The 16839-nt window shown below is 44.5% G+C and overlaps 1 protein-coding gene across 1 annotated transcript in view; it reads left to right on the top strand.

Annotated features, from left to right (window-relative positions):
• The window catches only part of LOC146862164 (thioredoxin-like), a 108615-nt gene that overhangs the window by 14934 nt on the left and 76842 nt on the right, over positions 1-16839 (top strand). Inside the window, exon 2 of the mRNA XM_085643229.1 lies at positions 3777-3881. Within this exon, the coding sequence (XP_085499355.1) occupies positions 3777-3881 (105 nt within the window). The remainder of the gene's footprint in view (positions 1-3776; positions 3882-16839) is intronic.

Here is a 16839-nt window from a genome sequence, read left to right as displayed (position 1 = left end):
TTCAGGCTCCACCTGCGGTCCCCAACAAAGTGCCTGGGTGCCCTGTGTTGGACCAGGGCACTCAGACTAGAGTCTGGGCCCTGGGGGATGGGGTCCCCAGGGCCCAAAGTGGCTTGGGAGGGGGGCTGAGCGGTCCCCCTCATTTTTAGTTTTAAAAAATATATTTAAAAAAAGGCCAGGTCACAGGGGATGGGGTCCACACGGTCAAAATCAGCCCATGGAGTGGGGCCCTGTGGCCCTCCTCCCTATTCAAAATAGGCCTGGCCCAGGCGATGTGGTCCCAGGGGCCGCAATTGGCCCTGGGAAAGGGGTCCTTTGCGTCCCACTCCCTGAATACATTAAACAGGACGAACAAATAAAACAGGAAGTCGCCAGTAGCCACGCACCTTTTCTTCACTCTGCAAACGCACCTCCTAGCACACTGTTGGTTTGGCGATTAAATCCCCTTTATGGCTGAGGGTCCTTGGGGCCCAACAAGACCTCCTATTACCTCCAGTAAGACCCACACAGTGGGATTTCTGAGAGGTCTTCAGAGGCCACACCCCCTTTCTCCACTACTCTGCAAGCGTGCCTCCTGGCACACTACTTGTTTGGGGATAAAGTCCCCTTGCCTAATGCAGATCCTTGGGGGCCAGAAACCCCTCCTGTTACCTTCAGTAAGTCCCACACTGCGAGATTGCTGAGAGGTGGTCAGAGGCCACGCCCACTTTTCCCACCACTCTGAAAAGGCACCTTCTGGCACACTACTAGCTGAGGGATGAAGTCCAATTGAATTCTGAGGGTCCTTGGGGGCCAACAATCCCTCCTGTTATCTCCAGTAAATCGCATACAGACCACTCTGCAAATGTACCTCCTGGAGCACTGCTGGTTGGGGGATGAAGTCTCCTTTGCTCCAGAGAGTCCTTGGGGGCCAGCTACCTCTCCTGGTACCTCCAGTAAGTCCCACTCTGTGGGATTAGTGGGAGGTCTTCTGAGGCCACGCCTCCTTTTTCCACCACTCTGCAAATGCACCTCCTGGTACACTGCTGATTGGGAATGAAGTCCCCTTGGATCCAGAGGGTCCATGGGGGCCAACTACCTCTCCTGTTAACTCCAATAAGTCCCACACTGTGGGTCTCCTGAGAGGTCTTTGGATACCACGCCCCCTTTTTCCACCACTCAGCAAACGCACCTTCTGGCACACTGTTGGTTGGGGGATGAGGTCCCTTGGATGCTGAGGGTCCATGGGGGCCAGGAACCCCTTCTGTTACCTCCAGTAAGTCCCAGAGCTGGTCAGAGGCCCCACTCTCTTTCTCCACCACACTGCAACCGTGACTACTAGTTAAAAAACTTTAGAAGTTCATAGAAAAAACACAAAGTACAAGGACATTATAGTTAGAGAACGGAATTGAAAAAACTTTGAAATTCACTGAAAAAAAACAAAGGTTACAGGGATGTTATAGTTAGGCTCAGGTTTCACTCATACAAAATCAGTGGAATTCAGCAGTTATAGTGCACCCCCCCCCCAATGCACTGCTTATGACCTCACATATTACATCACTCATGGCATGGTCAGTGACACCACTGATGACATCTCAAATGACATCACTATTTTTGGGTAATATGTGTTTTGAAGCCGAGGACTACATTGATATGAAATTCTATGGACTTGGCATTGTTGCTTAACTGTTGTATGTTCATTTCTCTAAGATATGTGCTGGCGTTAATGATAAGCCCAACCCTATTTTCCTCAAGTTTGATTTGAGACTGGCCTTTGTCATCCAGACTTTAATTAATATTTGGCAGGACACCACATGAGTTCCGTCCTAGCTGCATGTTACTTGTTAGGAACAGCGATATATAAATCACTCTTGGTACATGATGCTCAAGGGGATTATTGAAAATGAAATGCCATTACAGGCCCCTTCGGAACATTGAACATAAGCAACCACAGACCAGTTTCAGCCTTGTTGGTCCTTATCTGTAAGATGCAGCTTGAGTCCTGATGAATTGTAATGCAACCCAGAGTAATTACCTGTTTCTGTAATTAACTAAAACATTCCATCCATTACTTTTCTGTGTTTCTCAGTGAAATACCCTATGTGTGATGGGTATTTCCAGATGTGGATCCTGTGCTCATTGTGCCAAAGAACACAAGGTACTCCTCACTGATGAAGCCCATTTAGATTGAAACCAGTCAATCTCGTTCAAAGGGGACAAGACCATGCAGTTCAGGTTAGATTGTTTATATTGCAACAGAACGAAGTCTGATTTGCATAAGGTTGGTCTGTCTGTAGTGGTAAAGCGAGCAGAAAAATGATAGTCTAGAATACATTTGAGAGTAATTACTATAGGCTGAGGTTTAGAATGTAATTCCAGCATTCAGTCTTTTTTGTTTTCAGTTTGCAGCATAAGATATAGGGCAGCGGGTCATCAATTAATATTTCTTAGTTCTCACTCTTGGTACATGATGCTCAAGGGGATTATTGAAAATGAAATGCCATTACAGGCCCCTTCTGAACATTGAACATAAGCAACCACAGACCAGTTTCAGCCTTGTTGGTCCTTATCTGTGAGATGCAGCTTGAGTCCTGATGAATTGTAATGCAACCCAGAGTAATTATCTGTTTCTGTAATTAACTAAAACATTCCATCCATTACTTTTCTGTGTTTCTCAGTGAAATACCCTATGTGTGATGGGTATTTCCAGATGTGGATCCTGTGCTCATTGTGCCAAAGAATACAAGGTACTCCTCACTGATGAAGCCCATTTAGATTGAAACCAGTCAATCTCGTTCAAAGGGGACAAGACCATGCAGTTCAGGTTAGATTGTTTATATTGCAACAGAACGAAGTCTGATTTGCATAAGGTTGGTCTGTCTGTAGTGGTAAAGTGAGCAGAAAAATGATAGTCTAGAATGCATTTGAGAGTAATTACTATAGGCTGAGGTTTAGAAAGTAATTCCAGCATTCAGTCTTTTTTGTTTTCAGTTTGCAGCATAAGATATAGGGCAGCGGGTCATCAATTAATATTTCTTAGTTCTCTAACGTACTGAGTCACAACTACATTTTAAAGACATCTGTTTGGTTTGAGTGTGTCATGAATTGTACTACTCTTTCCATACATGAGGTCGATATTCTGGCAAACTTTACCAATCAAAAGTGGTGGTTCAGAAATGTACCAAGAGCTCCTTCACTGCTATTGAGACTGCCAATGATACTAAGAAAATCTCTTTAAGCGCCTTTTGGAACACCCCCAGGGTAAATACACCTTTGCATTTTGTATTCTCGATTGAATAATTACGGACACATTCAGTTGTACTACTACAAATTTTGCATAGAAGTTCAAAGAGTTCAATTTGAATTGCAAAATTCTGATTTGAGTAACTATGTTTTGATGATAAACCTTTTCTTCTATATTTGGGACAGGATTCCTTACCTGTGCTCTTTTCTTCAGCAACCATACTCAAAAGCAGTCATGCTGAGGAAACACAGATTGCATGGATTTCATGTGCATGTCCTAGTTTTATTGGCATTGTTTCTCATATGATGCGTGCTCCAGCTGGTAACTTCAACTACTGACAATGTTTAGTAGGATTGATGTCACCAAGTTACTTAAAATAACAGTTTATATCTAACAACTCTTCCAGGTATTAACAACATATGTGTGGCTATTGTGGTAGTCTGGGAGCTGCTCAACATTTTCCACATCAGTTTTTTGATTGGAAACATTTGTCTTAAAATTGTGTACTAAGCTGCCAACGTTGCCAACATGATTGTTTTATAATTTTTTGCAGGACGATTTTTACAATTTATTGCGTAATGCTGGCTCCAAGCTTGTAGTTGCTGAATTTCTTTCAAAACGCTGTGGCCATTGCAGAGCAATGAGTGGTTCTTTTAATGTAAGTAAGTAAAAATGTAACTGCTGACGTAATGTTTTTACTTTTTATGATGAAAATAATTGATGGAAAGTATGTGTGGAGAAGTTTGTTGGCGTGTAAATATTCTGAGTGAGTAAACAATAGGGAATTTACAATGAATATTTGAAGTAGTGTGCCTGCATTCAAACTGTAGGGAATATTTTTTATCAGCAGCTCCATGGTTCAATCTGTATGTAATGCCACCTCTGAGCCTATTATTGTCTCGGACTATGCGTGCTTCTCCATTACTCTAAATTTCACTAATTCTCCTCCAAAAACTAGATCTTAGAGTACAAACTATGAGATTATTGAGTATCCAGTCTCCAGGCTTACACTAGCACAAACGTTAACCAATTTTTTCAAGGATAATTTTGCTTCTGATTTTGATGAATGCACCCAATGGGATGCTATGAAGGCTACCATTAGGGGTGTGATGTTAGCCGTCATGGCAAATAAAAACAGACGGCTGAACCCTAAACAAAATATCTTGGAGAAAGAAAGGCAGGTTCTAGAAAAGGAGAGAATTAAAGACCTTAAGTCCAACAATTCCTCCAAAATCAAACAACTTAAATCCAAATACAACAAGATACTTAGTGAAAGGGTACATGTATGGTCAACCAAAATTAAATCTAGAAACGTATTAAAATGTAATAAAGCTGGGAGACTACTGGCTCTTACCCTTAAGAACACTGAAAAATCCATCAATATCTCAGCCATTAAAGATCATTTAGGGTGCCTTCAAGCTGATCCTACAAAAACGGTAGAGGCTTTTTGTAACTTTTATTCACAAGTGTATAATTCCATAATTTCTGATAATAATGATTGTGCAACTGCGTGTAAATCTTTCTTAGACCCTCTCCAACTGCCCACAGTCCCAAAAGAGGCCCTCACACAGCTAAATAACCCCATTACACAACAAGAAATCATTTCAGTATTAAAATGTTGCAACCAAACAAAGCTCCTGGCCCAGATGGCTTTCCGGCTTCCTTATACCACACCTACCAACAACTATTACAGCCTTATATTCTTACTCTTTTTCATAAGCTCGACTCAGTAGGCTAACTAAGAGGTTATTATTTGGAGGCACACATTGGGATGATTTCCAAAGAGGGAAAGGACTCTCTGGATACAAAAAATCCAGACCCATCTCATTATTAAGTACAGACTACAAAATGTATCCTAAAAGTTTGGCACTCCGATTTGAGAAAGTCCTTCCATTACTTATACACCCATCTCAGACAGGTTTTGTAAAAAGCTGCCTTGCGTCTGTTAATATTCGGACCTTCTCTCCTGTTTTAAACACAGCAAAACATCTTTCCTCTCCAGCCATGTCGATGGCTTTGGACACAGAAAACACGATCAACAAGGTTTCCTGGCCCTTTTTACAAGCCACTTTAGAGAAATTCAATCTAGGTACCAGGTTTATTCACTTGTCCATGGCCATATACTGCAATCCAATAGTCTGTATCAAATTGAATTGACACATTTTGGATGCTTTTTGCTTATCTCAAGGAAAGAGACATGGGTGCCCCTTATTCCCTCTATTTCTTTTATCAATTGAACCTCTACTACATTCTATTCACATTAATGAGAAAACCAAAAGTATCTCTTTCAGAAGCGGGTCTCAGAAACTAGCTGCATATGCAGAAGATTTCCTAATCTTTTCCATTCCTAAAATTCTAAATGTAATCTCAGGTTATGCTAAGGTCACTGGTTACTCCTTAATAAGGAGAAAACTGAAATCTTCCCCCTTAACAATTTATGTCTTCCATTAATGGCATTATCCTCAAATTTTAAATGGCAACCAAATAAACTTATATACTTGGTTACTGTGTAAGCAAACTCTATATTGGAAACTAAGAACCATATAGAAACTTCCCTCCTTGTGAAAATCAAAAAGCTTACTGCGGAGTGGTCTCTGAAATTCATCACATGGTGGGGTAAATCTGAAACAGTTAAGATGCTCATTGCACCTCAAGTCAACTTTTATCTTAATATATTACTTCTGCACCTATCCAACACCTTCTTCACATCTCTTAACACTTTAACTACTACTTTCATTTGGAAGAGGAAAAGGGCAAGAGTTTCCTTATGTAAATTACAATCAAGCAAACAAAAGAGTGGTATTAACCTACCCAATTTCCTCTGCTACCAAATTGCCTACCTAAGTAGACCAATCATCTGGAGGATACACCCATCGGTTCCTTTTCGTCCTACTTGGGTGGCCATAGAAATTGGGCTAACTACCCTTCTCTCATCCATAAGTATCCTAACAACAAAACATATGAAGGATCCTTATTCTTACCAAATAATCAAAGATTCAGCTGCAGCTGTCAAAAGACTAGATACATGTTTTCCTCATAAAATCAAAGAGTCTGAACTTGCCTCCCTATGGTTTAATCCATCTATAAAACTTGATTCTAGCCCCTCTTTCTGGGAACGATGGGCATTTATAGGTCTACTATATGTCAAAGACATTATATCCCTGGAAGATCCACTAACTTTTGTCACATTAACAACTAAATTCGCCATCCAGCCAGTCAATTTTTAAAACTTCCTGTCTCTCAGCAGTTTTAAGAAACAACATAAAGCAGACTGTCTGAACTTCCTCCATACCTTAACCCCTTGCATGCCCGCCCCTTTCCCCGCCCAGTGCCGCGCTTTGTATTAGCGGGCGGAGTTCATGACGAGCTGGACTCGTCATGGGCACAGCGCCACCGCAGCCCATGACGAGTCCAGCTCGTCATGGGCACTGAAGGGGTTAATATCTATAAACCGTAAAGTCTCTGTAATCTATAAAATGCTTAAGAAATCATCTTCTATTTTTATGAATGAGATCCAAAAAACATGGGATGCCTCATGCATTAAGCACAATATAGACCACATACCACCGTTGCATTGGCCGGATATATTAAAATCAATGCTGTTGCATAAAGTTTCGCCTCATCTTTCAGTGCAAATTACGGACAACATACTGAGCATTCTGGACTTTGGAACGGCTGTATAAACGTGGTCTTCTTTCTTCAGCTGCTTGTTGGCACAGCTAGCATCCCTCAGGGGATCTAGAACATTTGTTATTATACTGCAAACACATTACCCCCTACTGAGTATCTAATCAAGTGGGGTGTTCCTACGCATCCACCCATGGATTTTGATGCATTCACAGATTTACCATTACTGGTAGACCTGGGAATGCATGAAAATGGTACGCATCCCTGGGGAGGTGTAATGAGGAGAAATATCTTTATTTCTCCTCGTTTTTTCCTCTTTCTATGTGTGCTGCGTTCTGCTTTCTGCAGCACACGTAGAAAAAGGAAAATGCCTCAGGGTATTGTTTTTGTGCTGGAAGTTGTCACTTCCTGCCCGAAAAGAATTCAATTTGCAACACAGGCACCCTTGCAGCACTTCACAAGGGTCCCTGCATTGGCGCTAGGCAGCACATTGCGTGCCAGCACAACGAAAAGACAGGAATGCGCTGTACAATGTTAAATACGGCACATTCCTGCCCTTTCACGCAGCACAGTAAGATGGCTTGCTGCGCTGTGTGAAAGTTTGATAAATATGCCCCAAAAAGCCTCATACAGGAGGACTTCTGAATGTGTTCTCCTGAATTAAGAGGTTCAGAAAGGGGAATATGTGCCATAGAAGACCCAAAATGAAACAGACGATTATATAGACTGCAAAACCTTTACTAGAACTGTCAAGAGGGAAAATCGCCTATTAGCAATAGAAATGTAGAGCAAAATATTGTGGACGCTAATAACAGTGAATTAGCAAAGAGGACTGAAAAATAGTTCTAATATATAATCAAAGATCCATCCAGAAGCTTGAGGGAAATCAAAAATCAGAGAGAAGTAGAATTTCCTCAATTATTAAGTGATGAAAGAAACTGTAAAGAATGTGTATTCAACCCAGCTTGCAAGTAATAACTGGGATTTGCTCAAATTAACTGAGGTATAGTTGGCATCAAAAACTTGCCCTTGTTCGCGCCGAAGGCGACTGTAGACAAAACTATTCCTTAGAAAAAAAAGACCGATACCTAACCCTACTTAAAGAGTATAAAAATGCCATTATACAAACTAAGGCAACATATTTGTTCCATAAAATACTGAGCTCCACCAATAAATCGAAGGACATTTTCGCTATTGTTGCCGAGCTATCCAATCCAGATAGCCATTGCAAAACTTGCCCCCATTCAAGCAATATGTGACTCCCTCAGCACTTTTTTCATTGATACAATTATCACCATTGAGACTAGTATTCCTGCTTCCTCTCCCCCTAAAGCTCAGCCACCCCCACTCAGGAACCCTCCCTCTCTGGAGCAGTTTCCTCCCATCACCAAAGAAGCCTTCTCAAGCCTACTAATAAAGGTTGGAACCCCCCCCCCTTCCGTCTAGATCTATTAAAAGCCTCAGCATCACTATTGACAGTGACCTGTCGATGAAATCTCAGATTGGGCCAGTTGTTTCTACCTGCTTCTTTCAGCTCCGGTGGATCAGGAAGATTAGCAGATTTCTTACCACCAAAGCCCTGACCCAAGTAGTATTGGCCTTAGTCATTTCTCATATTGACTATGCCAATTCACTCTACTTTGGTATACCAGCAAATCAATCCAAAAGACTGCAACTGGTGCAAAATCAGGCTGCTAGATTCATTTATCACCAGCCGAGATGGCACAATGTCACCCAGATTATGAAAAAGTTACCCTGGCTCCCAGTTGCTGAACACAGTGCATTCAAGTTGGGATGCATTGGGATGCATCATCATTAAAAGCACTCCATGGCAAATGCCCAGTGTTTGTTTCTTCTTGGGTAGAGAAATACTCCCCTACTCAGAATCTTAGGTCTTCTCACCTCAATCTCTTAGTTATTCTATCGTTCAAATGTAAGAAACTAAGATTCGCGGTCCTGGCCCAAAAACTCTAGAATTCTCTACCTCCTAACATTAGGTCGATGACTTTGTATCCTCAATTCAGGGAGCTCTTAAAGACCTGGCTCTTTTGCCAGGCATATGAATGAACCACTTGTGTCGGGAGAATGAGAAGTTGTGTCTGGACTTTAGCGCCATGAAACTGTATGGTCTACATGCGCTCAATAAATACTTTTAACATAACATAACACTGTATTTGGCAATGTAAGTCATTGCAAAGTAACAGGGAGCCATTTTTACCCCCCAGACAATTAGCTGAGAAACGCAGTACTTGTAAATGCACTAAAAAATCCATGTGCAAAGAGTGCAATGTATGGTAAAATCCTACAGGAGGATTCGAGCGCAACAGTTAAGAGCTGCCCACATCTACTGTTGTCTGTCATTGGCGCAAAAGTAAGAAGAGATCTCTACAGGAAGGTCAGAGTACCATTGATAGTTGCTCTCAGAAAGTGCCAGCATTCTCTTATTTGTGGAGGAACACACCTGGAACTAGACCAACACGTGAACCAGATGACAACGTTGTTTTCAAATATGCTGTCATCAGGGAAGTGCAGCTTATGTTAAAAAATATATTTCTCAGTCATTCGATGATCCAGCGATGGAGACTGACTTTGTTTCAGACGAAAAATGCTCTTCACTCAAATGGTGAATTCTGATGGAAACAGGTAGAATATACAAAAAGGGTCTGTAAAGGAGTAAAGTTAATGATGCGCCATTCTAGAGCATCTCTCCTATGTACTGCTGCAACCTCTGGAGGAAATATCCATGTGAAGCACTCAGACTCAAAGTGTTCCACACTGCCAATGTTAATCAATCCCAAAATCTAATTATTTTTTTTTAACTTTATTTACCAGTTTCAAAATAAGCACAATGTCATTACCAGCTCGAAATTCAATAACATTTGCAACATTACACAGTATTCGACAGATGTACCTGCTACACATGAGACAGCATGGCTTCTACGAACATGGCTTAATAACACATCTCATACATAGTGCACCACCCTGACCAAGTACATTTCTAACATCGTATTTTTGCATCGCAGTTAAATCACATTTCAGGAGTCATGATCCAGTTAAACTGGCGTATCCCAGTTGTGTGCGTAGAAATCTGCGTAGACCTGCAGGTGCAATCCCGCTATTTGGCCGCGTGTGAGATTGTGATTGTGTTGTGGCTGTGTACTGTTTAAAAGGACCCCAGATATCCCGGGGACGGAATTTACTGGGCAACGTGGAAGCATATAAATTGTAGTTGATGTGGCAATACCTGCCACACTGTGAACTTCCGGACCGATTTAGGGATGTTATGTACATATCCCAATAAGGCTATGGCCTGTGCAGGGTCTATATCAAAACCAATCTTGTCCCCCAGTGTGTGAAATATGTCAGTCCAGAATTTGCCTATCTTGGGACGAGTCCAAGTCAGGTGCGCAAAGTCTGCATGTGGGGCCCTAAATTTAAGGCAGCAGGGGGACTTGTCCGGGTCTATTTTGTGTGACATTTCGGGTGTTATGTAAATTCGCCGTAGGAATTTGAAGTGTAGAAGCTTATGTCTGCTGTTTAAGGACACCTCATAAGTTTGTAAACAGCACGCAGCCCATTGATCATCAGACATAGGGTGGCCCAGGTCTGCCTCCCATGCGGCCCGTATCTTGGTGTCATGGACTGGAACCATCTCTACGCAGGCCCTGTATAATTTAGAAACCAAATGGTCCTCTGTGCTACTGTCTAGTATTACGGACAGGGGGGTTAGAGAGTCGGGTTCAATGGGAAAGCCGGGGACCCTAGCTTTTAAAGCTGCTCGCATGCGGGCAAGCACAAACCTATCCATAAATGAAGCCTTTGGAAACTTGTCACTGTCAGAGAAAACTTGGCCCTCAATGTAAAGATCGCCTATTTTTTTTTACGTCAAACCTAGTAAGTGCACGTTGTACTATCCTTTCCCGGGAAATTGGGATCCATCGCTGATTTGGAAGCGGTAGGCCTGGGGAGTACATACTCGGAGAACCCAGCACCCTGAGCAATTTTTTCCAGGCTCAACTGGTAGTGGACACCATCTGGATGTCTAGGGGATCACGTGGGTAACCCTGCAGAAGCACCGTGCTCAAGGAGTCCGGAAGGACGAGAACTGCTTCAGTCCTCAGATAGGGCATTCTGGCGTCAGGGTGAAACCAGGAGTGAGCATAGCCACATTGCACAATCAAATAATATAACGGAAAGATAGGGACTCCCAATCCTCCCCTGTGGTATGGATGGGTCAAGACCTCCCAGCGGACCCTGGGGCGCTTTCCCCCCCAAGTCGGCCGTATAAGGTGGGTGTTGTTGGACTTGAAGAACTGGTTCGTGAGAGGGATAGGTATGTTATTGAATAAATACAAGAACTTCGGCAGGACAATCATCTTAATTAGTGCTACACGCCCAGTTATCGAAAGTGGAAGCCGAATCCACCTCTCCACCTGCTGCTCCAAATTGTGTATTACTGTGCAATAGTTTAATAATAGTATCTCGTTAGTGTTTAAGTGTATGTTTATCCCTAAATATTTAACAGAATCGGCGCACCAGGTGAGTGGGTACTCACATTCCCATCGGACTGTGCCAGTGGTAAGGGGGAATATCACAGACTTGCGCCAATTTATACCGAGGCCAGAGAAACTGCCAAACCAAACTATTTCTCTGATCAAGAGGGCCAAATTGGTTTGGGGGTCCCTGACATATAGTATAACGTCATCTGCGTAGAGTGCCACAAATAAAGGCCCAGTGTTGAACTGGAGCCCTCTATGGAGATGGCGTTCCTGAAAGTTTATAACGAGTAGGTCCATTGCCAATATGAAAAGCAATGGAGATAAAGGGCAGCCCTGCCTTGTGCCTTAAGGTAATGTAAAGGAGCAGGAGAGCGTTCCATTTAAGTGCAGTCGAGCAGTGGTGGCCAAGTATAGCAGCGCGGTTAGGTTGACAAATCCAAAGGGCATGCCCAACTGGCACATACCCGTCCATATAAAGGGCCACTCAAGAGAATCAAAAGCTTTCTCAGTGTCTAAGAACACTGCTGCTGCCGGAACCGCCGGGTTGATGTGGTGGAGGACTGCGAAGAGAGTACGTAGGTTTAGGGAGGTAGATCTATGGGGGACAAATCCCGACTTGACTGGGGATATTATTTTATCTAACAACAGGGCAAGGTGCACTGAGATCGTTTTAGCCAGAATTTTACAATCAAAGTTTAATAATGATAGAGGCCGATATGATCCACAATGGAAGGGGTCCTTACTGGGCTTGGGCAACAGTACATTAACTGCCTCCCGCAGAGTCGGCGGAAGCAGATTTCGTTCCAAGGATTCATGGTAGACCTCCAAAAGTTTAGGGGCTAGGATATCTTTGTATCGTTTGTAAAAATCACCCGTGAAGCCATCCAGGCTCAGGGTGGAGGCACCGTTTAAAGCATCAATCGCATCTGTTATCTCATCCTTTGAGAAAGGCTCAGCAAGGAAATCCTGCATGTATTTGTCCATATATACCAGCGCAATCTCATTGAAGTAGTCTTCATGCGCCTCAGAGAGTACACAAGTTTAGAGGTGTAAAGTTCCTTGTAATACGTTAAGAGTGTGTCTCGGATATCAACCGTATCCGTTAACGGGAGCCCTGAATTTGAATTGAGAGCTGTGATATACGATTTAGAGTATGGTGGTCTCAGTAGCTGTGCTAGGGTTTGCCCCGGCCTTTCGCATTCGCCATACTTGCATGCAACCGCATGTTTACTGAGGAAGTGAGTTTCCCTTTCCGCAGCCTCTCGAAATTCTAGTAGCAGCGCCAACCCGCACCATTCGCCATAGGCGGCGTCTGGGGAATCTAGCATGGAGACCTCCAAGGCGGTGAGCTGCTGCTCTATGTTAGCCAGAGTTTTTCTCAAGTCCCTCAGTATCCCTGCGTGTTTGGAAATGACTACACCCCTGATGTAATCCGTGAAAGCTTCCCAAAGAGTTGGCCACGTGTCCACTGACCCTGTATTTAGTTCAAAGTATTCTTCAATTGCCTCCCTGATGTCATTGTCAAATAATTCATCATTTAACGCCCTGTTTGGAAACCGCCACTGGCGCTCATGTCCCTCCGGTCTGGGAATGCAAAGTTTTAACAAGACGGGTGCATGGTCAGAATAGGTGCGAGGGAGGATGTTCATTGTGTTATGCCATGTGTGCGTAATCGGAGCGAGCAACCAGAAATCTAGTCTGGTCCAAGTGTCGTGTTGGGATGAGTAGTAGGTGTATCCCAGAGTCGTTGGATTGTGGACCCTCCAGGCATCAGTTAGTTGGAATGCCTTGCACGTATCAATCAATACCTTGAGGGCCCGGGGTTTGGTATCCGCTGGTCTAGAAAAGCAGTCTATGTTACGATCTAAGAGTAAATTGAAATCCCCTCCCAGTATCATATTTCCAGTACTCATACGTAAAATGTGAGTGTCTAGTTCCTGGAAAAATTCAGGGCTGTCGACATTCGGGGTGTAAACAGATACTAGAGTAACAATATGACCCATCAGTTTACCTGCAACTATAGTGTAACGCCCTTCCTGATCAGTATGGCAGCAAGACAGTGAGAAAGGAAGTCTCTTGTGGATTAGGATCGATGTGCCCCGAGCGAAGGTGCTGTACTTGGAGAAAAAACTGAGCACCCCAGCTGGCCGCAAAGCGTGTGGATTTGGACCTCGGTGAATGTGTCTCCTGTAGGAAGGCGATGTCTACTTTGTGCCGTTGTAAAAAATGGACCACATATTTAAATTTTTTAGGGTTATTTAGTCCCCTAACATTCCAGGTGATGAAGGACAGATACGAATGAGTAGCTAAGTCAGGGACTGTCGTCATGTGTGACGTGTAGTTCAACCATGAATGCAAAGCGCGTAATGAGTATCAGTTATAATGCTGTGGTTAGAGCTGGTAAAGGAATAACATCTAACAAGAAGGAAATATCCCCTCCCTCCACCCCACTCCCAACCTCGCGTCCCAGTACGTAAGGCAATAACCAAATAAGCAATAACCTAATGCATCCTGGAAATTCCCTATTCGGAAAAAACAGGGTCAGTGATTGATGCATTTGAGTTTGAAAGTTCAACAATGTGCTACGCACCTTGGGAGGAAGCAACGCTCCAGTGGAGCCCAGCATTACATAAAAAATAACATAGAAAAATAGGCATACTGTCTGATTACCATAATAGCACAATTATTGCATATCCTCAAGTCTCCGTGGCGTGCGATCCTATCTTGTTGTCGAAAGTGAGCCAAGATCATTCACGAGAAAAGAGTTTGACGCTGGGAACAGATCCGCTACGGGGAGGGGAAGAGCCACCACCCACATACCCTCGCTGGTTGTCCGAGCCAAAGGCTAGTATGCTGTCTAGATCAACATGAAAACTTAGGAACCTTCGATTGACAAAACTCTGCAGCATGTTTTCAGATTATATCAGTAATATAGCAAGTATCATTCACGAGAAAAGAGTTCTAAGCTGGCAACCGATCCACTGTGAGGAGGGGATGAATCTGGACCGCCATATCTCCGTTGGTTATCCGTGCCCTTGTATGATTTACAAAAGGTTTGAACATCCGTAGGATTGTCGAAAATGCGGAATCTCCCATTGACATCGACCCGCAGACGTGCCGGGTACAGCATGCTGTATCTAAGACCCAGATTCCGCAGTGTGGCCTTGACCCCGATGAATTTGCGGCGGGCATCTTGGACCATAACAGTAAAGTCTGGGAAGAAGGACACAGCGGAGCCCTGCCATGTGATTGCACCTTGCTCTCTGGCCAAGGGGAAAGCCGTATCCCTGTCGCGTATGTTCATTATACGGGCAATGATGGAGCGAGGCGGGCAACCAGGATTGGGGCGTGGGCCCAACGAACGATGTGCCCGTTCGACCACTAAGCCGGGAGTGAATGCTTCTTTACCAAAAATGTCAACTAGCAGCGTTTCCACCAAGGTGTCCATTCTGCCCGTGTTTGTCGACTCCGGAATTCCAATTATACGGAGGTTATTGCGGCGAAAGCGTGCCTCCAAATCTTCATTTTTGATGGCGATGTTTTTTAAGATTTTCTCCATACGTCCATTCATTTCGTCGATTGAGCGGCACCATCTTCGAGATTCGATATACGACCTTCTGCCGTGTCAAGCCACGATCATGAATGTCTAATTTGGCCCCAAGGGAGTCCAGACGCTTATCGAGCATGTCAGATCTGGTATCGATCGATTTGAATCCGGCCCTGAGTTCTGCAAGAAGATCAGATTGGGATGCAGCAGTACCCGGTATTGCAGCCGGGCCTTGAGCACTGTCCGCCATTGCGACACTAGAATACTTGTGTTTTGTCTGTGGCAGCTGGAAAGGATAACACTCTCTGCTTGGGGTCTTTTTTGCCCATTCCTTTGATCCCACAGCTAGAGGAGTCGCCCGCCGCCACTCACTGTAGCGGCGCCGCAGGGTGAGGAGGGCACGAGTCTGTGGAGTCAGCGGATAAACGGAGTAGGCAAGCGGCTCTCAAGTGGCAAGAAGCCAAGCGAAGGTGAAGTGTCACACAAACTGCTGAGCATGAGCAGCCCGCAGAAGAAGAAGCTGTGCCGTCTGCTGGGTAGACATGTGGTGTCCAGGATGGTGAGGGCTAGGGAGATCACACGTCCTGCACTACAAGGGACCTTATCGTCGCGTTGGCAAGGAGCCAGTTTCCGCCAAAATTGTAAGCCAGCGTTCACCCCTGCCCAGTGTATGAAATTCAGGAAAAGCAAGCCAACCTGCGGTGCAATCGTACCGCATTTCCCTCCTGCGGCGCTGAGGGAGTAAAGCAATGCCCCGGTTGTGATGTCCCAGTCGGAATTCCTCGTTCCACTCGCCCGGTTTTCAGCCAGGGGCACTTCTTTTTTTTTTTAAGCTTCTTTTTTTTATTAAAGTTAGGGCATAACAGAGTCATACAAATGAACACATATTGTAGTTGGTTGGTACAGTTTATTTTGTCATTGTACATATCACTGTTACAGCTATTACATGATGGATCACACCTGTTAACCCGTTAACGCCGCTGCATCTCCTCCCCTTTTCAGCTCAAGATTTCCTCATTCGGTAACTCCGGTGGTGCACAGATAAAGCCCCTGTATTTGTTCCAGGCTCCCCACACTTTCCCCCATTTCTGGGGACAGCCACGGTTAACATACGCAGCCTTCTCTGCCACCATGGCTTCGTCCATGTCCACACACCAGTCATTAATCGTTGGTAAGCATCTGGAGCCCCACAGTCTAGCTATGTTTCTCTTGGCGACCATCATACCCAAAGCCGCCCAATCCTGTGCTACGTGATTTAAATCATTGGGTTCCCATATATTTAACAAACATCTTTTAGACTCTGGTACCACCGACACCTCTGCCGTCTGTGATATGGTCCTCATCACTGCCACCCAGTATGTCATGATCTTCGAACCCTGCCATATAGTGTGGTAAAACGTACCCTCCTCCCCACATTCCCTCAGGCAATAGGGATGGGGGGCATTCCCTATTAGCCAGGGGCACTTCTAGTCCACAGCGAGTCTATCCCCACCGCAATCCCCAAGCGCAGCCGGTTGGCTGCCCCCCCTGGTGCACCTGTGGCCTACGGGAGCGCTGGCAGCTAAATGTGTGGCCCCTGAAAGTGCTGGCGATAAAGGAGAGGCATGCTGCAATGGCCGCTGGTGAGGCGATTATGGTGGGGAATTTTCGAGTGACGCACTCACCGCAGGTCTAAGTTTTCGGCGGGATCGCTCCAGCATCGTCAGCGGGAGCACACAGGCATCTTAGAGGCCCCAACAAGCCAGGATGTAGGCCGTGACAGGCCTGCACCCCACAGCACCGGAGACGATATTCGTGCTCTGCGAGTGATTTTCCGGGACATAAATATCTTCACCGCTTCTCCAGCAGGCAAGGATGGAAAGTCTCGTGAATTGGAGCTTTTAGGTAGCCATTACTGCAAGACAGCCGGATCGGAGCTGGGTTGGCGATTGGAGCTTCACTAC

The sequence above is a fragment of the Triturus cristatus genome, chromosome 2_2, assembly GCF_964204655.1.
Source record: "Triturus cristatus chromosome 2_2, aTriCri1.1, whole genome shotgun sequence".
NCBI classification, from domain to species: Eukaryota; Metazoa; Chordata; class Amphibia; order Caudata; family Salamandridae; genus Triturus; species Triturus cristatus.
Note: the sequence above shows the minus strand (reverse complement) of the source record. Positions and strands in the feature narration are given on the sequence as shown.